At 35.9% G+C, this 27,369-nt stretch overlaps 1 protein-coding gene across 11 annotated transcripts in view; it reads right to left on the reverse strand.

Moving 5' to 3' along the window:
- Positions 1-109: 109 nt before the first annotated feature.
- FRYL (FRY like transcription coactivator) overlaps positions 110-27,369 on the reverse strand; it is a 170,309-nt gene continuing 143,049 nt past the window's right edge. For 9 of the 11 annotated variants that reach the window (XM_071807478.1, XM_071807476.1, XM_071807474.1 and 6 more), the window contains 11 exons: positions 24,813-25,016; positions 23,119-23,289; positions 19,040-19,293; positions 16,693-16,900; positions 15,515-15,664; positions 14,285-14,383; positions 9,560-9,628; positions 5,125-5,142; positions 4,099-4,209; positions 2,559-2,755; positions 110-2,204 (listed from right to left, as the gene is read on the reverse strand). In XM_071807478.1, the coding sequence (XP_071663579.1) occupies positions 1,946-2,204; positions 2,559-2,755; positions 4,099-4,209; positions 5,125-5,142; positions 9,560-9,628; positions 14,285-14,383; positions 15,515-15,664; positions 16,693-16,900; positions 19,040-19,293; positions 23,119-23,289; positions 24,813-25,016 (1,740 nt within the window). In that variant the 3' untranslated portion in view covers positions 110-1,945. The remainder of the gene's footprint in view (positions 2,205-2,558; positions 2,756-4,098; positions 4,210-5,124; positions 5,143-9,559; positions 9,629-14,284; positions 14,384-15,514; positions 15,665-16,692; positions 16,901-19,039; positions 19,294-23,118; positions 23,290-24,812; positions 25,017-27,369) is intronic. The other 2 variants (XM_065837612.2, XM_071807472.1) reach the window with 1 other exon arrangement.

Raw genomic sequence — 27,369 nt, forward strand, 5'->3', positions numbered from 1 at the left:
CAGCAAAGGAAAAAAACCTATTATTTCAGCACACCCAGGCCTCTATTGTCAATGTTTAGTCTGTTTAGCTGAAATATTTAAACTCTAGCTTGTAAAAATACACAAAATGACAGATACAATGTCTTTTATTTTTACAAAAAAAGCTGGTAAAAGATGATGTAAATAAAAGTGTAATGCACCACTAAATAAAACTACTAACCCCAGTAAATACTTATTAAATAATTAAGAACACCATCTACAGTACCACAAAACCATCAAAATAATTCAATTTTATCAGGGACAGGGAAAACAATACAGTGATTATGGATGTGCCTTGACCAGTTACAGAGCTTGTTAGGATAACATAACTACTGTCAGCAGTCCAACAGCGTGCACAGTGCCTTCAGTTAATGCGCTTTCAGCATAATTACATTTCTAGTGGGGTCCAATTCCCCAAAAAAGGCAGAGCTAAGAATTTCAATTCTACATTCTAAACTCTAGAATTAGAGCCCATTAAAAAAAAAATCACAGTGGGTAAGAGATGTATATAAAAATACTGGGTGTTCCTTTCAAATCACAGGAATCATGGGACTACATTCTTTTTTTTTTCTGTTTTTCTTTTTTTTTTTTTTTAATTTTTTTTTTATTTTTTACAAAATGCTATTGGTTTCAACAGAATCCAGTTTGTTTTATGCTACAGACTTTGACACTGACCTAAGAGTATATTGCCTGTTTGCATGTTTTGGTAGTCAGTCTTCTTTATCTATATAGTCCCAATTCCTTAGGCTTAAGTTGAGTCATGAAGATGCATGTATGTGCATTCAAACTCTTTGAACCCTGCAGAGTACTTGGACTGCAAGTAATGTATGTGACTACTGACAGGGAGAATGCCCCCTTCCCCTCATACCTTTATACACCTACTGTCTTAACAGTGCATTGCACAAATTTACAAGAAAAATACTGGTTTTGCACTATACAGTTTCTAGAATATATACAAAAGAAAATAAGTTAACTTCTAATCAGAATTGCTGATGGGCAGCATATATCTTTACTATACATTTTAAAGTCTCTGCAGGCAGCTACTTTTTGGTTAGTTGTTATCAATATTTGTAACATAAGCACTGATCAGAGAACTGAGCAGCATTCCAATAAAGTTAACAGATATATTATTTCTTTTAGAAACACTGGGAAATCCCAGTTTAAAATATTATTAAATGTGCTAACATTTACACACTATGAGGATTAGATCTAATAAAATAAAATTTCTTCAAAAATAATCTTGCAGCTCTTTTAAGCATGCTCTCAGACCTTATTTAACAATCACCCATACCTTCAAAAAACAACTGTCACATAGCCATACATTCTAACTCACACACATCATCTCCTTGTTACAGACAACAGAAACAAATAAGACATTGAGAAGTCAATGGTTTTTGCAGTCGAAGTCATCCTACTCATGTTTGACCGCACATTCTTCATGACATTGCAAAGTGTCTCATTAGGTATTAGCTGATGATTATATCTACTGCTGCTGGAAAGCCAGGAAGCCTGCAGGTCTTCAGCCAAAATAAACCAGCCTTGATTTTAGCCTCATCCCACCTGCGATATTGGTTCAACCTTTAGAGGCTGTTACTGCAAACACCATTTATAGTTCTGTTACAACAGAAAATAATGCATATGTATGGTTACATTTAAGCCCTTTTCCTGTCATGTAGTTTTTATACATATATTTAATAAAAAAATACTACTGCCACACAGCTACTGTGTAGAAAGAGCAGTCAAGTAAGATGTTCATTTCAATTATCAGATTTTTACTCTTGATAAAACAATTTCTTGCTGTAATGAAACTGTGTTGGTTGTCCGGATTGCTGGAGGTTTTTTTTTTTTTCTATTTTTTCTTTACGAAAGGTGCTCAATAATAGTCTGAAGTGTTTTCATCATCAGTTCTTTTCTAAATGACAGCTGTTCAGAATCCAGTGCTCACAAGATTCATTCCTGGTTTGATTTTCCCTAGAAGCTGGTAGGATTGCACCATGCGGAGAGACTCTCGGATTTCTAGATTGAGTTCCATCAGCTTTGAGCTGGCCTCAGACATATCTTGGTTGGAGCCTACTACTGCGAAGCTACCAGTTTGACCAAGCGTCTGGTGACGGAAATATATATGCAGCAATGTTTGAACTGGGTCATCTTCAGAACTGCCAAAGATGTCATGGGGCCAAATAGATCTGTAAACACACAATTTGGATTTAAACATTAAAAAAAAAGTTAAAATATTCTTGATCTTTAAATAGACATTTGAACAGATGACATAGGAAAATTCTTTCTTCCCTATGGTCCTGATACTTAACCATTTTATTTTCTCAAAGATAAATTCTAAAGAACAAGTACTACTAGAATTGCTTTTTTTAAATTGCAAAATGCATATGAACAAGCAGTAGTGAAGCAAGAGTGCTTGTCCTTCTCAATAAGGACATCTAGCAGGAGCTGAAAAAGAACTGGAATAGTGCCTATAGCTATCTTTAAATTAAAAAGGCCAATTAACACACTCAGGTCTGAAAAAGTAATCCTTAAGCGCTTACCTGAAAGCCTTGACCTGTGCTACAGCTGATACAAACTCTCTGTTTCTCAGGGTTTCAAGGAGAGAGTGAATAGCTGTTTCTGTGCTGGCCTGGGAAGCCTCTGCAATTTCAATTTCTTCAATACCACTGTCAGATGCAGCCTCAGCCTCTTTCAGACAGCTCTCCAAAAGAGCAAGTTCATCAGACATGTTTATGACCTAAAATAAATAGAAGAGTGAGCCACTCTTTTTCAGCCAAATTAACTTTCAGCAGATCAGACTTTTCTTCCTTCTCCGTGCCATCATAAAGGAAAAGTATATCCAAGTGTTTGCTGCAGTTGCTTAAGTATATGGGTAATATAATGGCTCAAGCGTGTTTGTCAGGTACTTCCCCTGAAGAAATTTTAATCTCAGTTAAAATTTTGTTTCAAAAAAATACATTTATTTTCTCCCCACATCACTTAATAACAATTAAGCCAACACGAAGAGTTGGACACTTTGGGAAAGTAGAGCAGCAATTGTATTATGACAAGGACAACTTAAGTATGAAGAAAAAGTCTGGAAAAGTAGTAACGCAGCAGAATAATTGTAGTGCAGCCAGCATATATAGTGTTGTCTTTGGCTTAAGCATCAATATATGAGTAAAAGACAAGGCCATTGCTCAGAATATGATCCTACATCTGACTAACTTAGGTGGGAAGTGGGACAGGTGTGATGCCGACCTTCCACAGCATTCTCCATATGGAAATGAACTCACTTATTTGCAGCCTCAACAAAAATCTGGAGATATAAACAAAGAACATGCATACTTTTTACCTAAGCTACTCAAAACCCACAGACTTCCATCCCTCTTTTTCATTTTTCTCCCTCTTGCATCAAGCAAGGCCAGGCCTATTTTTTTTTCTTCCTACCTTTATCACCTTACAGACCCAGGGGAGAACTTTCAGAAGGCATTATTAATAGCCTAATGCATTCAGCTTGACTTGATTAACATCACATATGTACCACAAGTGCGCAGCTGAAAGACATTTTACTTCTATAGTTAGTACAACTAAAAATCAGGCGTAAGATGTCTAGAATGCATTACTGACTGCGCTCAGGATGGAGACTAAGGTTGCACAGTAATTGAGTGGTGGCTTAAGAGACACAGTTATATAAATCAGCTGGTAGCAAGTGACAGTGTTTGCAGTAGGAATCACTGGGGTGATGGAAAGGGGCTTCATCACAGAACTTGTAGATTGGAGTTGATGTGCCTTGATTGTAGCTTGATTAGAATACACCAGGAGTGCTGTGAAATATTTTAAATCCTCATCACTGGACTCCCTGTGTTCCTGTCTATTTAAAAGCTTTCAAGCTGTACAAAAATCACAGATAATTGAACATCTCAGGAAATTCTTGTGAACTCTACTTAAATCTTTTATTAATTGGCTATAAAACAGCTGGTACCCTCCTTCAGTTTCTAAAAAGATGTCCCACTGATGAACACGTTATCAAAATGTACTTTAAATGGTTTGGCTTTAAAATGTCAACAATTAGGAGGTAAATGGCATGGTTTTCATTACCTCTGCTTCTTTGTTGATTGTTTTCACTTGGCTGATAAGTTTGCAATAGGCTTGGAACAGAAGCAGCAACTGGAAATGCAGCTTGTATAGCCTCCGACACAACTCCAGCTCCTACAAATGTAAACATCATTATTATATTCAGGAAGTGCAAAACATCTGCTATCCAATACAAGAGAAAATCAATTACAAATTCTTCAGTATAGAATGCACAAAAATAATGGTAGTTATTTGGTTACTGAAGAAAATGCCAAAAAGATTTAGAAGCTAACTTAGCAGGAAGCTAACGAAAAGCAGAGGAAAGCGTCATTCAGTTCTAGATTAACGAGTAGTCTCTCTCACACAGGTTTAAAGTTTACTTTTCATAAGAAGCTACATTTCCAGAAAGGGGAGGGGGAACGTAAAATTTTTCAAAAGGCCTTTGAAACGTCATGTTCCAAGACAGTTTCATAGATCACTTTACTTTTATTGTTGCAATTTTACTGTTTTAAATTCAAGATCTAACATGCAAAAGAAACAGTGTGGTCTGTAAGTACAGGTATCTTTCTTAACCATTAATATAAATATGTGAGCACAGTATATAACCTGGCCCTTAGCTTACAATTGCCTGATGGAATAAAAGGAGAATAATTCCATTCTCAGAGGCAAGAATCGGGTAGCTCTCATTCTATGACATAAAACATCACATGATATATTCTTAAAGCAATGAAACATCAGCATTAATTTATGCACTGTCTTGATTCAATTTTTATGCGTCTAAAACGCTACTCAAAGGGCAGACAGTGTTAATACTGCTTCACGTACAGACATAAAAGCTAATGGAATAACCTATAATGTTCTACTAACTATAGGATCGTATTATCTAAAAAGGACCAACAGTTGAACAGGTTAGATGATGCAAAATTGAAGCACACAGCATTTTTGTAATAGTCTATGACAAGACATCACTATGTCACAAATGGATGAGACAGAGACCAGTTTGGTGACTGGCATGGTTAAGTATTTGATAAATCAAGAACCATCACTTACTGCTAGAATTTCCATTTGCTAAGCAAGAAGATGAGCAGGTCACAAAATACAAAGAAAGAAAAAAAGAGCAAGAATTAGTATAGGAAATAATTTTAATTTGGGTAAAAGATGTCCCAGGTAAAATGGAGGAAGAAATACAAGTAACATGCTCCAAATATACCATGAATGAAAAAAGTTAACAGACTGAATCTGAAGTGAAATTACTTGGTGCTATAACTAACAACAGACAGCACTGGCTTTGTTGTCCCACAACATGAGTAACATACTTCACTTACAACCCTGTCTGATCTTTATAGTCTTACGAGGTACGCAAATTTAAGGAAATCAAAACCAAGAACGCTTAGGCCTGAACATCTGTACAGTGTTCTTACTTGTTCTGTACCACTATAGTTTAAGTTAAAATATTGCCTTTTAAAATTTGAGATGTAATGTTAATTTGGATTCTGAATCAGTTTAGAAAATTCTTGGTTTTGCTAGACTCAGTTCTCAACAGCTCATTGTGAGATTTCTGTAATTTAATTGCACTTGGTTTTTACAAGCTACTTCAGAAAAACGTTTGGGAAAGAAGGACAGGGAGAGAAATAATCAGAAAATATATGTGTCAGACTAGGGACAGGAATTTGGTGCTTTGTACAGCACTAAGCCTATTGATGGCAGTTAAGCAAGTACAGTGGGCATAGTAAGCAAATGAAGATGCAATCAATGTCTGATTCCAACAGGCAGAAGCAGCTGAACTTTACTAAGCACACAGTTATACACAATGTGTATAATAAATTACATACTATGTTTTTAAAAGACTATGAGCATTGCATGTATTTGTTCTGTAGTCTGTGCTATCACATACGCAGCACAATTATTAGATAAGCAAAAACTTCCAATGCAAAGAACACCGCAGAGATAAGACCTTGAACTCCTGAAGTTGACCAGAATTCTGTGACTTGCTTTCATGAAGCACAGAGAATCAGACTGATGAGTGGTGTCCTGGTTTTGTTAAAAACCAAGTTTCTCTTTTAGTGAATTTGCCTGCCAGCTAAAGCCTTCATATTAGCTGCATTTTCCTGAAGAACCAGATACATGTTTTGGTAAACACAGCAATGGAATGTGAAGTTATTGATAAGCACGGATGGACATCTCACAAGAGGGGCAACGAGAAACAGGCAACCAAGAAACTGACCAACTGTGTACAACATTCCATTCATGTGAATACTTCATACAAAAGTGGGAGATCACAAGGATCTCGTCCCTTTTTCTCTTTTGCTTATGGCCGACATTAGGAGAGGACCTTGCTGGTCGTCCCTGCGAACTGAGGCCTAGTGAGAGACTGAATCCAGCTCCGGTTGGCTACAGAGTCTAATCCAGGACTTTGGGTGCTGGCTCTGCAGTTGCTGAGACTTTCAAGATTGATTTTGTATATTTTGTATTATTTTCTCTATTCTTATTAGTAGCATTAGTAAAACATTTTTAATTTTTCCAACTCTCTTCTCTCTGTCCTTCTTTCCCTCCTGATCGCCTGTGCTGAGTGGGAAGGGGGGAGAGGGAGGGGCAAAAGGGGGGAGGAGAGGAGGTTAACAATACATCTGCCAGGGTTTGATTGTCACCCCGCAATCTAAACCCTTGACAAGTGGCAGGGTTGATTATTTAATATTTTTAGTCATTAAATTCCAGTGTTCTTTAAGTCAAGTCTCATTATTACTGTAAGCCAGGGTCAAACTCATTTTCACTGGGGACCACATTGGCCTCGCCATTGCCTTCAAAGGGCCAAATGTAATTTTAGGACTGTATAAATGTAACTGCTCCTAAATTTATACAGTCCTAAAATTACATTTGGCTCTTTGAAGGCAACTGTGAGGCCGATGTGGCCCCCAGGGAAAATGAGTTGGACACTCCTGCTGTAAGCTGAAAATAATCCTTCTCTCCTCAGATTCATAGTTTGATAGCTATTCTAAAAAGTGAGGCTTTCCTTTAAAAATGGCTTTGTGCCTCTTCAATGTCTTTCACATACCTGCTCACCAGACAAATACTGCTTTTTTCTACCTGTCAGTCCTTTACAAACAGTGTAGCCAAAGTCCAGATGCATTCTTTCAGGCTTGTGTGTAAGTACTAATAGCAAAAATTCAGTAATTAGATTTACTTGCAAGTCTGCTGGCAATGCACAAGTAAGAACAGAATTAATCTCACTATTCCTTAGCTGTATTGACCACAATCCTAAAAATTAGTAAGAAAATCTTATTTGTGTTAGTGAATGAAAAATATGTTATGAATGAAGCAGCTCTGTTTTCCTAAGCAGGACAACACTTACATATTTTTAGCATTAACTGGTTGACTGGAGAGACTTAGCAGCCACACACTCCATTTACAAGGACTTTTGAAACAATGATCTTACACTTGGTAACATCTCAATCTCCTTCAAGTCACTACAAGCTTCTGTGAATAAATTTAGAACTTCTGTAAATGGTGTATATTTATGAAGCAAGATAACAGGACTCTGCTTTCTCAATAGATACTACACATTAAAATGATTTTAACTGAACCTGCAAGTGCAAGGAGCACATGAAGACAAAATTGCCAGTGTGCCTTGCAGGGTACAATGGAAAACTAATATCAAAACAGGTCTCCACAAATAATCAATGGGAATAGTCACATAACTTCTTTTCAGAGGCTATAGTAGCATAGAATGGTTTGGGCTGGAAGACCTTAAAGATCATCCAGTTCCAACCCCCCTGCCATGGGCAGGGACACGTTCCACTAGACCAGGTTGCTCAAAGCCCCGTCCATCCTGGCCCTGAGCACTTCCATGGATGGGGCATCCACAGCTTCTCTGGGCAGCCTGTGCCAGTGCCTCACCACCCTCATGGTGAAGAGTTTCTTCCTTACAGCTAACCTGAATCTACCCTCTTTCAGTTTCAAGCCATTACCCCTTGTCCTGTCACTACATCTTGCAACCATGAGGAAACCAGGAAGAACAGACAGAACCATCTCTCTGGGAATCCTGCATTCTCTCCATGCATGCCGCCTGCCCTCCCTTTCTTAGTTTCCATGGCTATGGAGAGGGAACATGAACATTTACCTTCATGGTAAGAACCGTTATGTTCTAACAGTTAAATGTTAGAACAGTTTCTTGGCGTATGTAACAACATTCAAAATACAGACTGTTGTACATGCTGCTTTTTAATTAATATATAGAACATTTACTGTATTGTAATAGTAAATGTTGTTACATATTTCTAAACCAGTCAGTATACAAAGATGTAAACCAAGTGTAAAATATACTAAACACAGGCAAAACAAAAATCCTTGCAAATGGCAGCAAATTATTTTGCTGTATTACCTCTGCTTATTTACATGAAATGGTTTTTTAAATGTGCAACTTCAATGCAATATAAAAGCCAAAAGTATATTACCACACTGTTCACTACTTTAAAAATTCAGGTGCATTTTGTGATTGAATTTAAAAATATACACATATATATATATATATGACATCAAATGAAAACTGTATAAAAGGAGAAATAGTCCATGGACACAGCAGCAATTTCTGTTGCTGAACACTACATTTTCAGCAGCAGAAACATGACCAAGTGCATCAATGAATAGAGTTTGATTGAATAAAAGGAATGAAATTCCTCCTTTTTCAGCATGATTTGGGTTTTCTGTCAAAGTGGCATTGCAAAAAGTTCATCTGCTACCTGCAATTCTACTTTCTTACATCTTTCACTGTTCTTATTACAGAAATCTAGATGGCAGATTCCTTGTACATACTAATAATAGTTTTTAGATTTTATTTTGTCTTTCTCTCCCCCCCCGTCAATATTATGCAGCTATTGTTTTAAAAAAAAGTCTTAGTCTGCTTGGGGAAAAGCTATCACTTCCTATAGCAATTAGTATGGATGACTGCCATGCAAATACATACAAAATATTGAACTAATATTAATCAATTACTTCACCTATTTTTGTTAGGTGATATTTTGACAAAAGTGTTTAATGAGATTTTTGCCATACTGCTACTTTACTCCCTGTTCACCCAAATAATGGCTCCAGAAAGGTCATACGTATTTATATAGTACTAGTTATATTAAATTCAGAAGAGGTTTTTGGCTAGACAGTTTATCTGAGCATATAAGCGATATTATAATCTTTCTTTGTTCTAGAAACAGCTGCAGAAAAGCGGACTTGCTGGTACACAGATCGTATCTACTCTGCTTATCTACTCAGTGTTATTAAGTCTAGAACCCAGGATGGGTTGCCAACTTTTATTAAAAAGAGCCGTATTTATTAGACCACTACTTCATAAGAATCTGTGTTTCCAGAAGATATTAGGATAACTGAAATGAAAAGCTTTTCATACATTTTTAATCTCTTTGCAAATATTGGAATTTTCGTGCAATAAAGGTGTTTTAAAATCTGATATCCAGACTCAAAAATGACATGCACCTACCTGTGCATCTGTGTTAGTGCCATGAATACCATCATCGGTACCAAATGTTCTTTTGCAGTCTTCTAGCCACTGCAAAATAAATATAAACAAGATTAAACATCTTCTGAAACAAAGCAAAATGAAGACTGTGCTAAAACTGTGTAACACAGTTCATCAAGTCTTGCTCCTTCTCAGATTACGTAAGAAATTGTGTTGGAAATCAACTGTTTACCGATGTTGTTTCCACTCATGATTTCTACTCTGCTATATCACTTAGTTTTTTATTGCATCCTTCAGTTGTACATTTCCTGTAGCTTTCGTTACCCCAGATGGGGATAGTACATCTTAGCATAAATACTAATCTGTGATTGAATCTGGGTACTGTTAGAGTGAGACATGGTAGGGGGTGGAGACAGAAAAATCACTTTCATTAAATGAGATATTTTCTCTTGCTGCACAAGGTTTACAACAACATGTTTTCTCAGCATTTAAAATATAGCACTAATTCAAACTAGATAGTAAGAGTAAGCCTGCTGTATTTCTTGGGACTGCTTTAGAAACAGAAGGAAATAGAACTCTCCTGTGTACATATGCAAGTTCAGGTTTACTGGATGGATAGAGAAAAAGAAATTATTCAATGGGAGCTCACACAAGCCAGGGAGATGAATTATTCTCACATCACACAATGCAAACATGCAGATTCCACTGTTTCATTAATACAGGGCTGTATTTAACCCCAATTCCTATAGCAGACAAGAAGTTTATTAATTTCAATGGATAATCTCTTCTTCTATAGTAGCCTTAACCAACCATGCAAATTTAAAAGTATTAATATAAAGCATTTGCAGAATCAAATATGCTCTTATTGGACAATACGACCCGATCACCTCATTGACACAGTGCCCAGCATATTTTTCTGTACAGTGAAAACAACAGCAAGCATGAGGTAATTCAGGTATTGAAATGGGAATGCGTCATGTTGAGATAAAGTGCAGATTATCTTCTGAAATGAAGAACAGGCTCTATATGTCCAAGGAAGAATAATTTAGCATACTGTGTGCTTGGTATCTTGAATCTCACAGGAAATCTTAGTGACCTTTTTCTAACCTTTGTCTGATGCAAGAAAAAGAAAAATGTGATTTCCCATCTGCTCAATTTAATAAAGGTTACTTAGTGAATTAACTAGGCCTGTGTGCTTATCAAGAGGAGAAATGGAATTCTCTGAACACTGTGGTGTCAGTTTCAATTAGTGACATGGATACCAATGTACACAGCAAATCTCATTTTTCTTTTATCTGGCAGCATTCATCGCTAACAACGGAGTAGGTTTCCAGTGGAACAAACAGCATCAGCAACTGGGAAGCCAGTATTTATTTTCACACACTGCCCTTTTAAGATATTTTTAAAATCTTAAAACCAGTCTGTCTAAAGGGTATGCCTAGAATGTTATGATGTACACATAACCTTGTATTTTCTGTTACACTTATCTGATTCAGTATCATTGCTCCTAATGCTCACATGAAGTCAAAGCAGTTTCCTTCCAAGGAAACAGAGCAATAGCTCCAAAAAGGTGACAAAATTGATCTAAAAACTCTGCACAGAATATATGTTCAGCACGCTAGAAAGACCTAAATTTTCTCTTGGGGAAGAGCAGCAGATTGTGTGACAACATAATCTTCTTAATATGTTTGCTTTACATCAATTTATGTTTTCACCATACATCTCCTACAGAGTGAAGAGCTTTACCTGAAAGCATAATATAGAGAAGTTTGTGGTTGGTCATGGTCATAGAACAGGTTGGTTTGCCAGATTAATCCCAAACCAGACATCCCAGACCACCTACTATAGGTACCTTTCTTATCTCAGTGCACAGGTAAGAGTTTCAAGCAACTGCAGCCCAAGCCTCTTACTTTTAAATTTGTTTGATGTGAATGCCAGTACAACTCATAGCACTGAGAGTGACAAACATCATCTATTAGGGTAAACCCTGAACAACAATTTTTCATTAACAAAGTTAATGTACAGAATTTTCCAGTGGTTGGTTCTAGAGGATACCAGATTAACATGCAAATTTTATTTATTTAAATATCTGTTAATTTATATTTACTTTATTATACAATAGTCCAACCAGCTTAGTTTGATCATTTTTCTGCATGAAAAAAAGTGAAGGTCTGCAACAAGCTCACTAGGTGTTTTGCCTAAATACTTTCAGATTGAATAGGATACATAGTACAATTGCCTGCAATAACAGAAATTCAAATTTGACTTGAGGAAGTCTTTTTCTATCATTCCCTATACTCTGTTTAATAGCACAGAGGAAGAAAACCAGTAAGCCATATCTGAGAAATAGCTTTGGGAGATTTTTTGTCCACATATGCTATGTAATACACACCACAAAGATATGAGGACCAACAGCTGAAGAAATGCTTTTAAAAAAGTTTTTACATAATAAATTATCTGAGATAATTAGTCACTACTTCTAAATTAACATGCTAAATAAATACTTAAATAATGCACCCAATTAGCTATATGACATTCTATCAAGAGTCAAAAACAATTTGTCAAAGCTATAGATTCTTTTACTCCTCAGTACTGCTTTTATTTATAAATAATTTAATAAAAATAAAACCCTGGCAAAATGTTCTCCATTATTTCAGAGCAATTACTTTCATCCTGTGAACCTTCTTCCTGCTCCAGTCACTCACAAAATCCTGTGGAGACGACAGGCTGACCACAGAAACATGTTACTGGACACCCTTTTGACAGCTGCACTACAGAAAAACAACTCTCACTATGATATAATGACAGAGGCCATCAAATTGATATCCACAGTCCTTTATCAAGTAAAATAAAATGCAAACAAGCTGTTAACATCCAGCGTGGATTTATGTGGATATGATATGTGGCAGTACAAAATTAGCTAAAAAATACACTAATTAATTTACTGCCATCTGAAATTGACACCATTTTAACTCGTCATACTTTGATCAATCAACCAAACAATATACTATTTTTATTGCCATGGTAAACTGTAGGTTAAATGAGGAGTTCACATAAGGAAAATTCCTCAGTGTTTGGATGGTCACCATTCTAAGGAACACAAAAGTTCCTCTCTGTCCTGCCTCGAATCTTCCTGTCTGACCCTGGGGCAAATCAGTCTCTCTGTGCCTCAGTGTTGCACTTTAAAATGAGGAATAAAATACATTATTTTCTCATAGGAGTGATGACAGCATTACATATTGGAGACTGTCAGACATGAAATATGACATTGAGTAAGGTAACCTTAGTCATTAGATGATCACTTTGTTTCTGATTAAGCCTAAATGGCAAAATGTAGCTCGTTATATTAGACCTCATGAGTTAGTTTACAAACAAATTGTTATTACCACAGAGCAAAAAAAGCAGCAACCCTTTTGCAAAAATGCTGTCTTAGATCCTAGAAACAGTTTTTCTACATTAACAGTGCTGTGTGGCATACTTTAGCATTGGTTTTAAGGAAACTCTGTTTCTTTTGAGATCCTTTCCACAGAAAAGTGGACATCTATTCTATTCTACTCTATTCAACAGATGAGCCGCAAGCAAGCTTTGCAAGGCAGATGCCATCGCTTCCTAATAAACTCTGCACGATCAGGAAACATGGAGCCACTTGTGCTGCACCATACAGCTCTGCCAAGATGTCACAGCCTGAATTCTGGTTCTGTTTCACATCACACTTGCCTATAAGTCCACTGTCATGGCCTCACAGTCTGCTGGTACCAGTTAAAAGTTCCTTCAGTACGAATCGTTTTTTCTCTACAACAAAAGTCCCATATATTGTCTCTCTCCATGGACGTGCAAAACTGATTGTAGATCCATGTTTTCTTTTGGCTCTTGAAATAGAAATCTTACCTGTTTCAGTTTTTTGAAGTTTGTATCTTCCTTCCTAAACGTCACACAAAGGTTCACAAAAACAAATATACAGACCCTTGCTACGGAAATGTTCAGCTTTTAAACTTTGCATTTCTTTGTAAAAAATATATAACCACTAGCATATATCTTGAAAACTAAACTGTATCATTCTAACTAACTGACACGAGTACCAGCCTCAATGGGATCCAGTTGCAGGATGAGAAACCTAAATTTATGTGTCTATGTATGACATAGCTGTTTAAAGCCCCCATTAGTCAGTGGAGATCCAGTCAACAAAAAAGAAGTCTGAAGACCTATTCAGCTGAGCAACAAGTCAGTATCTATATTAGGATAAAATGCATAGCCTTCTTGTTTTATTTTATTGTATTGACTTATACCTTGAATACTATGGGTGCTAAGGCACTTAATTCACATAGTTATCTATAAATCTCTTATTCCAGAGATGAACCTCACCCTTCTAGTCCAATAAAATAAGCCAGAACATTCATAAACAAAAAAATTATTTATTGACACTAAAGTTAAAAATATTTTAATATTTTTAAAAGAGGATTTTAAAAATTAGGAATGTGCTTTTCCCAATGCTTGTGCATTTGTGCAATGTTATATACTCAAAGTCAATTTCAGAAGTATGTGCAACAAAAACGAATTACACATAAGAAAAACATCAGGTTCAGATTATAAACACCAAGTAGTAGTAAGGAAAGGAAACAGGATTTTATTATAGAATATTTTCCCCCCAGTTTACATTTAGATACCTGTGTCGAGAGATAGAGACCTGCAACATTTTCCTGGTGAGTGGGTTCTAATATTTTTTGGTTTTAAATATAAGAGACTCACCTGTTCTGCTGCCTCTCTTTTGACATTATAGGTATCCAAGTGTTCTTGGAGCTCTAGAACACTGAACTTCAACGTTTCTAGCAGTCCACAAGACATTAGCTGAAAGATGAAAACAATCACCTCTGTGGTCACGTAACATCTGACTACAATCCATGAAGTCTAATACCTAAATTATATAATATGAAATTCCAAGTCCACATTTGGAAAAACCTCTCTTGATCTGCTGGCAAGTGCAAGCACAAGACTGATGACAAAATTTGATCACCCTTAACATCAAGTAAGACAATACTACAGTAATATCTGTCATTTTTCCACCATAATCAAGACATCCATGGACAGATTTCTCCCCTAAAGGGCTGAAAAATCCTGCCCTGCATACTCTTATCTTACATGGCAGCCATTCCACATATTTCATAATCTTTGTGGATCTTGCTTGGAAAGTTTTCCAGTTCAACTGTATTTTCTCTGAAAGCAGGAGACCAGAACTTCCCCAAATTCAAGATGTAAGTATATCAGGGATATGTACATTAGCTCAATGATGTTTTGTTTTGATGTCTCTTTTCTTAATTATTCTAGCATAGGTTTTTTTTTTTTTACTGCTGCTGAACACTGAGCTGACTTCTTGTATTAATATTTATTATAACTCACAATTTCAAGTTGCATAACAAACAATTCAAAGCCTTCATTGTATATTTGTAGCTAGAATGTTTTTCTTATGCATCATTGAATATATACATAAACGGTACTATTTTAAAAGGCAAAGTTGCTGCTAGATAAGTAGTCTTCCTTTTTCTTCTCTGTGCAAAGAATACAGAATAAATATGAACAAGCACGGAAGGTAAAAAATAGCAAGGGAATTTAAGTGATATCTAGTATCGGTAAGTTTCCTCACTACTGTTCATTGTTACAGCTGGAAGTTATTTTTGGAGGAAATGCACTTCTCACTTGTGTTTTCAAATGTTAGTGATACATAGTGGCTACCTAACATTTTAATTACTTTCTGATTTCAATTATAAAAAGCATCTTTTTTTTTTTACATCCCCAAATTATTCAGATGTTTCAATTAGTGACGTGTTAAAAGACAAAAATATAATTAACACACTTCATTAAAACCTTTGAAAACCTTCCCAAGCATTGCTATTGGCCAAATGTTAAAACATCATTTTGTGTGTTACTTAAAAATGTTTAAGCAGACAGGTATTTCAACATGTAAGTTCATGAGATTTTTACCGTTTCTGCATCCACGAAGACCGTTGGACATTCTGAACATATCATCATCACTTCCAGAGAACTTCTAAATTTGGTTCCAATGCGCTGTAGACTTTCGCCAAGAAAGCTGACCGAATCATTTGTTATAGATACAAACTTCCTTTGAATGGTCTAGAAACCAAATCAGAAAAAATTTATTTTACACTGTATTTTTACTACCCCTCCTCTGGCTTTTTAGATTAAGAATTTCAGAGCAAGAATTTTCCATCGTGAAAGCATATATTTTTATCGTTAAATTACAAACTAGTACATAATTTGTTCCGAATATTTAAACAAGTTCTTCCACGGATAAGGTAGAGTATGAATTCTTCACATATAATTTACTTCATGGTTCTAACCCCAGACCTCCCCATACATACAGGATAAAATGCATGCTAGTGTGGTAAAACAGAATGAGGCTTTCACTGGGAAATGTGATAGACCAAACAGCAGGCAAAATTAATATTGGAGATATAAGAAAGGGTTGGAGTTGTAAGGTCTTGGTTTGTAGTACTGAATCTGCTCTTAGTTCACATGGCATGTTGCCTGTAAATAAAATGGAATAATTGTGCTTCTATCCCATAAGAAGTTGCAAAGAATAATGTATGTTCAAGTAGTACCACTTTGAAAATGTAAAAAGCCCATCCCCTACACAGAGGGAGGAGGGAGCCAGAAAAAACAAGCACTTTGTGTTGGATACCAGGCCTATGAGGTAAACATAGTCAGAAAGGCATTTGAAACTTTCAGCTTTAGTGGATCTCCTAGTGTTTCAATTACTTTTTTTCAGGAAAAAAACTTTTCTCACAAGACAGATGTGAGATAAATTAATTGATGTCTGTCATAATGTGATCCCATAATAATGAATCCCACAGAATACCCAGGAGGAAGTAATTAATTCTGTAATCAGCACAGAACTTGGGTGACGTTCAGAAAATAAAAGACACTGATGCCACTCTCCCCACTCCCGAGTATAATCACTCCTAGACAATAAACAGTGTATGACCATATAACATTATTTTAACAACATGGGTTTTCTGTCTGCTTTTCATTTGCTTTCTAAGGCTTCTTGTTACCATAATCCTGCAGCTTTTGCAGTTACAGAAGGGAAAGCAGGAGGAAAGGGTTTCAGACAATCAACCAGGCACTGGCAATTCACTGACCTGAAACAATCTTGAGAAGACGTGAAATGTATAGACAGCACAAGATCCATCTGTATCTGACAGCATTTGATTGACATGGCAGCGCCAGGCTTGCTCTTCATCATCATATGCCACTGGTTGGAAAGCTGCCAATATGGCAGAAAGAAATGGTGAAGGAGGTGGGGAAGTTTGTACTTCTGGGAAACCATCTTGGTCGTCTTCATCTTGGCTACAAATAATAAAAACCAGAAATCAACCCCTCAGTAATGTTTTTAGGAAAAGAACCCTTTATTTTGCTAAGAAGAAAAAATAAGAACTTGGAATTCAGAACAGTGTTTTGAAAAATAAATAATCAACTATGGTAACTATGAAGCAATAAAAGAGCTGAAAATCAAAAACTTCTGAATTTCCAATATAAAAAATAGCTTATACTCTCAAATACCTCCAAAGTTTATTAAAACATGTTATTTCTACAAGTATCTACAAAGGGCTATTTGTAGGTGATATACATCTATATGCAGCACTACATATATAAAGCTTTCAGAAACGGATATTTTTTGCTTGCCCTCAATAACTCAATTAACATTCAATTCTTCAAATTTTTATCCATCTAGACATATAGTCCACCAATATCTATAACAAATTCTAGCTTTCCTTAAGAGAAACACAAGAGCTAAATTTAGCAGTGAAATACTATTTTATAACTGTCTTGAGTAACATCATAAGTGAAAGGAGACAGATTGGAACACTTTCATTTTTACGGGCAATCAATTTAATGGGCCTCTGTTCAAAGAGCATTCTGCAGCTATACCTTCCATTAAGCACCAAGCCTCCAATAAAAATATCAAAATATAAATTAATCAATGCCACTACTTACAATAATTAACTTAATTGTTAAAATTTTCTGTATTACCAGGAATGATACATTTTGACAGTTCTTGTATAATTGTACTTACACAGCAAAAATACGTGTGGGAGGATTCCAACTACAGATAGTTTATTAAAATAGTTTTTTAAACACATTATTTTTCTCTATAACAATCATGTCATTCACCGTGGCACCAAGTATGTCTTAAACAAGACTTAAACATGTCTTAAGAAGTGTGGGTGCTGTTTTTAAGGTACATTCATTTTAGTAGCACAAAGCTCAAGCTAAGATGCAATCCCTTTGAATATCTGTAAGGAGAACTTCAAAAAGATTTTCAGATATTTTCTAACTAGTGTATCAACCCTATAAATAATCACCCGTCACTCTTCAAACTAGAGCTATGGGGGTTTTGTTTGTTTGCTTAGTGTAAATAAACTAAAACCAGAAGAGATTTTTCAGTTGCTCATCAGGTAATAACTGCTATTAACTGGTACCAACCTTGACTTCTTGCAAGGCGTGTTGCAGTAGGTTGCACGTGGGATTACAAGAGTCAACTTCTCTGTCCCTGTACCAGCAGAAAAGCTCCTGTTGTGTCCTTTTCTGTAAAAGGCTCCTCTGACAGAACATACTCTGTGTTCCTATATACACCAAGTCTATGTCTTATTCCTCCAAACTTCTAAATAATTTTAAGTTTCAACAAGCCTATGAACAATTTGGATTTTTTTTGTTTGTTTTGGTGTGGGTTTTGTTTGTGGTTTGTTTGTTTGTTTTGTTTGGGGTTTTTTGTTTGTTTTCCCTCCTTAGACTGCTACCTTCAAGGAACTTAAGAGTTTCACTTGAAATATAAGTCAGCAAGCTAGGACTAACTATATTTTTTCCTCCCAATAATTATTTTCGCTCTCCATATTAAAAAAAAAAAAAATTAAAAAATGTTATTTTACTTTAAAATGCCTTAGAAATATACAAGAGACTGATTTAACTTAACACTGAAAATAAACCTTGTGCAAATTCAAAGACAAACTGGCCTGACTCCTACAGAAGCTTTGATTTTAAAAAATCCCAAACTTCCGCCCCCCCAGTCTTTTTGGGTGCCAAAATAGGTTCTGCCACAATTCAGAGCAATTTAAAGGCTTTTCCATGTTATACTGCTTGCAGCTGGTGGCTGCCAAGAAAATGCTCCAAAATGCCCTCTGACCTGTTTTCACATTTCTAGCCTATTGATGGTGATGAAATGTACTAGATTTCTTTATTCAAGAATTCTCATATTTTCCTGCACAGCTCTTTTCCCTGTACCAGAAACAACTGCTGGGCAAATTACTGAGTTTATTTGCTCTAACAGGCAAAACCAATAAAACATTGTTTTAGATGTGCAAACCATCATTTTAGATACTTATATTATGGGATGCATGGAAAAGCCCACACCATAAGAAAGCTTACTTTATTTGATTCCTGCACTGATAATAAGTAATTTCTGTTACTTAGAACCAATATTAATGTTACCTAGACAAGCCAGAGAAGTCAGCTTCTTCTTCTTCACATCTCTCATCTAGTTCTTTCAAAGCCAGCGTGACATCCTCTTCACAGACAGATTCAGAATAGCTCTCGGGAGCTGCTGCATCCACCAGTTCTGGGGTCTCTTCCAGCTCAAGAGACTCATGACAGACCAGGGAGTCTTGCTGTTCTTGTAACAGATACGACCCAGTGTCTTCACTAGCAGAGCTAACCTGTTCATCCCTTACTGCTGAACTGCCTTCCTGTGAATCAAACATACTTTTATTACTTTAATTGTCAGGGTTTATGTATTCTTATCAGTGTTTCTTACGGTAAAGTAACAGAGTTATAATGTTTACAAATAATCCATTTGTACTTTAATCACTCAGCCCTTTGGATTGTTCACACGGTTTTACTTGAGCAGAGACAGGAAGTCTATTTGCAATATTTATAAGTTCTAGTTAACACTGATATCCTACAATATGACTTATTATTTACAGCATATACAATTTCTCAAATACACTCAATTACATCTGTTAAGAGAACTTTCCTAGAAAAATATCTGCAAATAGCCTCAATCATATTTAGATCACAATAAACATAATCAAGACTTTAATATTTTACTTTTCCAGGTAAGGACTATTAATAAAAGTACTGCCTCATGCTTGCCTTTTGGGTCTGGAACTAGTACAGATAATTTCTTCTTTCTGTTCTCCATTTTAACAAGTTTCTAAAGCATAACGGACCAATAGTATAACAGATGAACAACGGAAAATGGGACATTCCACTGTTTTTATTATTTTGCCCTTACTGTTAATATGGAGTGCTCTAGAGGTTTAACCCTGAATCTCTAAATGTAGGCTTTCAATCACTGGCAATTATAAAGAGACAATGATTAAACTCAGCTTGGCAATATTAGAATGAACCTTTCTCCCTTCCCTCTTCCTGCATTAGCATTATTATTAACATCGCTATACTGAACAGAGGACTTCAGATTCAGTTAATTTACGACAAATCCATTTGAAACCTCTTATTGGATTTTTCTGTGGAATAAAAATAACATTTTCTTTTACTTGCTGTTTCCTAAAGGCACAGATTATCACAAGTTTTCATTCCTAGTTTGCTGGTCTTCCTCTACTGGCATATCCAAGACTCGCCAACAAACCTTTGGGCAGCCTCTAAGCATACACATCAGTTTATGGCTTTCATCAGGCTAAACAGATCCTCTGACAGACAAATTGCTGTACACATATTAGAAAAGGCAAGTCAGCTTTAAACAGAACTATATTATTTTCTTTCACAGTGATCCTAACCTTATCTCACTCTGACTATGGTACTCCTCAATGTGACACTGCTGTCACTTGACACAGCTAGTGACCTCACTTCAGTGCCTCTTTTGTAAAAGTTAAATCTGGAATTTTATCACACAGAGCAGCTAAGGCACATGGAAATGCAAGACACTTCTACAATACTACAGCAAAGTAATGTGCATTGAAGCAGTGCTCCATTTCTATTATAGATGCTACTGTACGATACAGAGCTGCAATGATCACGTCTGGTAGATGTACATATGAGGGATACAATTTTAGAAAACAGTTAGGTGCTAATTACTAGTTAATAAATTTACAGCTAAGTTAGTCTTCATAATGCCATGACTCCCAGTTTCTGAAGTTTTCTATGTAACATTGGACATGCCTTTACTACCAAAATGAATGTTCTTTAAGTAACTTAAAAATGGGATATATATAGTTGACAACTCCACAGAACCTGAGGAAAATGACTTCCGCCCACTAGGTTTAAGTGAACTATTTACGTAACTTTTCAGCATCCCTACAAAAGAAACAAGGAACTCAACTGCATCTAACCAGCACACACCCTTGTTTGTAAATAATGGCTTCAATTTAAAAAAAAAATTACCTAAGATAAATTTTGATACATATTTATTTATATTAAAAACATTTTGATAACTGACACTTGGCATGCAATGAAATGCCTGTATTGAAAGAATTATATAAAGTATATGCGCATAGGAAAAAACAACTGCACTAATGATTCTCTGCTGAGTTGTGCAGTATAAGAGTTCAGAACACAATCAGTTTTATTGGCTTCACAAATTTTTCATATGTGCATATTTCCAAGCTTATTCTGTTAAGAAGCAAAAAGGCAACAAAATCCAATCAGATAGCTCACTTTTGTAGAGAGGTGGCTTTAAATGTTTGAACTGTGCTTGAAGAAAAACACATGTATTGGACTGAATCCCATATTCTAGACAAGCATAAAATAAATGTGGAACACATGACATTTAGTGATTGCATTTATATGCATTAGTCATTAAACTAATTTACAGCTCAGTTTAAATGCTTTCAACATTTTTAATGACACTGGTGCTTTTTTGTGTGTATGTTTTCACCTGAATTATCAGAAGTACAGTGATTCTCTAAAGAGAGCTGCAGAAGAGCAGTGAATCCAAGTACCAAAGTAGGCTCCGAAAAAACTACAAAAATGTAACAAGTTGCAGCTGAGAATGTCCCACAAGCAAACAACAGAGAAGACGAAAGTTCTATCATGGTGAATTTCAGTCTATAAAAACCCAGCTTATATAGTGCTTCTCCCTTTTGAAATCTTAACACAAAACATCTATCCTATGTGGAAAAAAATAATCCAGATGAAGCCTTCTTCCTCACGCAAAATTCTGTTGGAACAAAAGTGCATGTTGTAGACAAGCAGACAAAGCACTAACAGAACAATCTGCCTGAAGGTCTAAGAGCAAGTGCTTTATGAAAGTTGAGACAATTTTTCAACTGCCATGTAACCAAACACTTTTAAAAAAAGCATATAGATAATCAAAATGGAAAAAGAATGAAAAATGTGGGAAAAAAGCTGCTTTAGAGAAGTCACAGTAATACACTTTTAGAAGGTGAGGATTTTATCATGGGAAACGAGTCACCCATATTTTCCCTTTGGTGTACTTGGAGCATGTGTTTTGTTCTTACAGTTATCTCCATTAAACGTTACCTAGGCGGGTGGTTTGCCTGTTAATAGGACTGATTTTCTATGTAGCAAACAGGTTTAATTAGAGCCTTTGTTCAGACAGGCCAGTCACCTGAACCAGTCAGTTGACTGCTAAAACCAAGTTTGCTGAAGACTTGTTCTGAAGTGTTAATGATGTACAGATTACTCAAATTAATAGTTTAATTTTCTGGAAAACTCAGTAAAACTGTACATTCTCTTCAAGATGGGATGACCAATGCTTGTCCAAATAAAAATAAGATTGCCAGTAGCACCAATAATTTTAACTGAAGAGATAAAGTCCACCTAAACCAAGCCACGTCAAATTATAAAAAAAAAATCCTGACAACCAACCAACCACAACCAAACAAAACCAACCAAACCAACCAACCCACAAAACCCAACATACTGAGGTTTTAAGCTACAACTCCTAAATATTGTAGGAACTGTAGCAGATAAGAGTATTATTTTGAGTTTTTTTCTTTTAAATTATTGAAAAGATTTCAAAACCCAAGAAACTGAAGTACTCACAGATTTGCAGGCGGCCAATAGCTTGAAATCTGTCTCAGTCCACATAGGCCTTTCCAAAAAAAGTATACCACTAGCATCTGTGGTCCTTTTTAAAGGATTAATAACGGAACCAACTGCAAACACAGCTGGCCTGAGGTTTTATTCCCATGTAGCACCAATCACATTAACCCAAAGAAAGCAAAAAAAAAAAAAAAAAAGGAAGGGGGGAATAATAAAGCATTTGAAAGAAAACGTTGCTCAAGAAGGATTTCAACCATATCAAGTCAAAGCATCTTGAATATTAGCCTATTTTCATTCTGCACCATGAAATGATCATTGTCAGCCCTTCAAGAATATTTTTAACCTGTGGAAGTTCCCTCAGTCCGTCCCAAGTAGTCTTCATACTGAGGGAACATTTTATAAGAACATCCCAACAGGTTAGAAATATTAAAAGCAAATCAAATAATCACTGTAACAGACGAAAATTCAGTTGAAAAGAAAGCCAAAGTTGCTACTAAACACTAGAAGGAGCCCAAATCAGCCATGCACCAGCCCACATTTCTCCCCACCTCAGGCAGCTGGTTGCTAGAGTTATCTAGAGAAGTTGCCTCCAAACTTGGGGTCTCAGTTCTGATTTGAAGCACCTCTTCTGTTCCCACACTGCTAGTGGAATCCTGAGACTGGAGTGATAAACCAGCATGATCTGATACTGTTTCGTCTAAGGCAGAATCACTGCTTACCTAAGACAGAAAAGACAGAAACGTGAAATTCTTCATAGTTTGTTGAACATACAAATTACATGGAAAAACACATCCATTTTGAAATACCGTGTATCAGTATGATCAGCTATTTGAATTTATTTACGTATTATGAGTTTTAACAGCTTTACACTAAAACCATTACAAGCTTCTGTCCTGGTTTTGTTAAAAACAAGTTTCTCTTTTAGTGAATTTTCCTGTCAGCTTAAGTCTTCTTACTAACTGGACTTTTCTGAAAGCTAGATACATGTTTTGGTAGACATAGCAATGGAATGCAAGGTCGCTGATAAGGATCCACATCCTGCCAGAGAGACAAGCAGTGAACTGAAACAGGTGACCAACTGACCAACTAAGTATTCCATCCCATTCATGTGATACTTCATATAAAAGTGGGAGATCATGAGGATCTCGTCCCTTTTGCTTATGGCCAACATTAGGAGAGGACCTTGCAAGTCGCCCCTGTGAACTGAGGCCCAGTGAGAGACTGAATCCAGTTCTGGTTGGCTGCAGAGTCCAGTCCAGGAATTGGGTGCCGGCCCTACATCTGCCAGAGCAGTTGCTGGGACTTTCAAGATTGGTTTTGTATATTTTGTAATATTTTTCTCTATTTTATTAGTAGCATTAGTAAAACATTTTAAATTTTTCCAACTCTCCTCTCTCTGTCCTTCTTTCCCTCCCAATCACCTGTCCTTAGTGGGAAGAAGGGGGCAGGTGGGAGGAAGGGGGAAAAAGAGGGGGAGAGGGGATTAACAAAACATCTGCCACGGTTTATTGTCACCCTGCAATCAAACCTTGACAGCATCACATGTATTTCTGTAACATTTAACTTTGAATAGAAGTTCGAAGTTATCCTTGGCATCCAGAAAATTATTTCCTTTCTTGTTCTTCAAGGTCTTTGGCACTGGTGAAATGCTAAATTAAAAACACGGAAGAGCAGAGCTCTTTGTTATGGGCAACCTTGCCTGAAGCCTGAAAAGTGGCATACTATCCATGCTGCTTCCCAACCAGTCAATTTTGTCCAAATTTTATTTATGTAATGCAGAGAGACTTCTCAGTGGCCAGCATTCTTGATTTTCCTCTGTTCCACGTACACGAGATTCAAAATCCATCATTAAATTAGCAATTTCATTGGTTAAACACAACAGAGGTTCCCACAGGATCACTTACTGCTCTTGTTCTTATTTAGTATTTTGGGTTTTTTTTGAAGCTAGGGATTCACAAAGACACAGTATATATAACGCATGCAATGTTGTGCTTAAACAAATATTCTAAGTATAAAGACACTAAAAAAATAATGTTGTACTGGAATTATAAACCTGTCATGTGTCATCAGCAGGTAAAGTAACTCTTCCCTTTCATTGATGTTGTTATGAAAAAGAAGCTTAGCCACATTAATTTAGCTCCTCTTTAGTTCACTTAGGCTGAAAGCATGAGCCATACTTATGCACTGAAAATGCAAGTGAAAGCTTAAGTTCTCAGATTCCTTTCACAGAAAAATAACTTGCCATCTGTGATCGAGAGAGTATCTGACTTGCAGTCAGGGCTGCTTCTTCTTCTGAAGACTCATCGGTATCTTCCTGGTTGGTCAAGTTCAAACTGGGTGTGCTACCAGAGTACTGACATTCTTGAAGAGACGGTGTGTCTCCTTTGTCAATACTGTCAAGAGAGCGCCTACGAACGCCCCAGTTGAAGTTGTCCATGCTTTCACCCTGTAATAAAAAAAGGTTACACATGTATGTATGTACGAATTTGAACATAAAATACATACACAAATGTAACACAGAAAACACAAGTACTGAATGCATTATGAACAGAGTTTCAATCAGCCCTTTAATTTCATTAGAATTGTAAATACCTTGTTAAATTATGTTTGTAGATAATTTTAAATATATGGCAAATAAAGTAGAAATCTTTCTAATATCTTCTTGGAAAGCAACTCAATATATAATCTAGAACTATATTGGTATCAATTTTATATATCTGACTAGAAAGTACAAACACACCACAGACAACAACAGATGAACAAGCCAGGGCACCAGGCTGCAACTTACCTGCAGCTCCTGGTTAGCAAAAAGGAAAACACATATAATTAGAAAGAACGAGGACAAACACTTAAAGATACTCTAGAACCAGGGAAAAATGTTTTATTACATAAGATTTGCCAACAATAAAAGACTGATTCAAGCTCTGAAAAAAAGCTTTAGTCAAAAAGCTAGTATTTAAAATAATTTCTCTTTCTAATGGGAGACTGATTAAAAAAATAAACAAACTGATGACAAAACACTAAAACCAGCATGCTCATGATACACTTCCTCTAGCATAACATGTAAACCAACTGTTTCAACAAACATTAGATGAAATTGTTTAACTAACACACACAAATCTAAACTGACCACAACCAACTGACAAAGCATCATCAACAATAATTATACACAGGTTGTAGAAAAAACAGTGTCCTCATTAACTTTCATCAGCTAATTTGTGTCAGTTTTATGAAATGCACCCTGAACACCAATAGCCAGAGCCTTTCTGTTTGCACATTTTAAAGCTGGGATACTTGGCTTTCAAACATCCAACATACTAAGTGAAATTCATATCTTAAAAATACTAGTGTCTTAATTCACAAGTACAATAATGATCTTTGATTTTCTCCAGCACTTTGTCAACCTTCAACAATTCCTCTAAGCAAGGTGGAAAACCTGAGCAGTTCACTTTGCCAGCCTACAGACAGTTACGAAAATACCACATCTAGCCCCAAATGTGTAAGCGCGGGTTCTAAAACTGCTCATACAGAGTGTCTCCTGTGATGACTCAGGAGATCATCATGACATGTTACATATGCAAAGCAAACTAAACATTTTGTAGTCTTTCACTTAGGGAGTTATTTTGCTCCAAAAAAGGTGAAAAGTTATGGTAAAGCAAAAGAATGCCAACAATAATGAAATAATACTTCTGTGGGCTAAAGCACTTCAATTTAATCTGAATATTACTCAGATATTAATGTAAAAGCCCCAGTTTATACTGTTGGCATTTAATTATTAGCAACAAGGAACATTCTGTAGTTTTGTGCAAAACTAGGCAGCTCTTTTATCAAGTGCACAATTTATATGTAATGCCCTAAATTTGTACAAGCTCTATTTTTTTTTCTGCAACTATAGCACTACATGTTGCGTACGGGCAAGTAATGAGAAATAATCTGTCTTTTCTTCAATATGATCTGCTATTAATACAGAAAATGAAGTTAAACTTGGTTTGGCAAAGTTTTCAACTTTTGGCATCCTGCCTGCAAAGCCCCATCTCATGTTAAAATATTTTTTTTACTGCTATTGAGCCTTGATTATTCTGGATTGTTTGACTACTTACATTCAATATAGGAAATTGTATCTGTATAATGCTTGCTCACATACATACAACAGACCATAATAAGTCTGTATTTTTCCTAGTAGATGCAAATATTGGCTGAAGTGAAGCATGAAGAAAGTGAGATAAAACCAAAGTATTAAGGGAAAAAAGCAAGATTTTGGAAAAAAGGGCTGGATTAATCAGAACAATCTCAGGGTTCAGACAGACATATATTCTTTCTTAGTAGTTTGTTGACTCATGACCTGCAAGAGTTTCTATTACAAATTCAATATTTTGTATGGACTGTAACAAATACACTGAAAGAAACTACAAAGTATTTGATTTCTTCTCCCAGTCCTTTTACAGTCATACTTTTAAGCTTTAGCAAACTCTAGTCTGAAACCTCTTATTTATCCCAAACAAATAACAATTGTTAACAGAATCTTTACTATTTCTCGATATTTAATTTTGCTTTACCTTCCCCTGTCTCTTTTTTTACAGGAGAAGAAGTGGAAGAAATGTAAGAACTGCAACAACCCAGGTATTATGTAGAAGTCAACGCAAACAATTATGGTGACCAAGTCAATTGTACAAATGAAACAGTATGTCATACAGTTTGTGACTTTGAAAACTATTCTTCACATTTTCAAAATGCAGAAACATGCCAGGAACAAAAATAATGCTATTTTTTTAACATATTGTTCCATAATTAAGCTTTCT

The sequence above is a fragment of the Patagioenas fasciata genome, chromosome 4 (genome assembly GCF_037038585.1).
Source record: "Patagioenas fasciata isolate bPatFas1 chromosome 4, bPatFas1.hap1, whole genome shotgun sequence".
In the NCBI taxonomy this organism is placed as follows: domain Eukaryota; kingdom Metazoa; phylum Chordata; class Aves; order Columbiformes; family Columbidae; genus Patagioenas; species Patagioenas fasciata.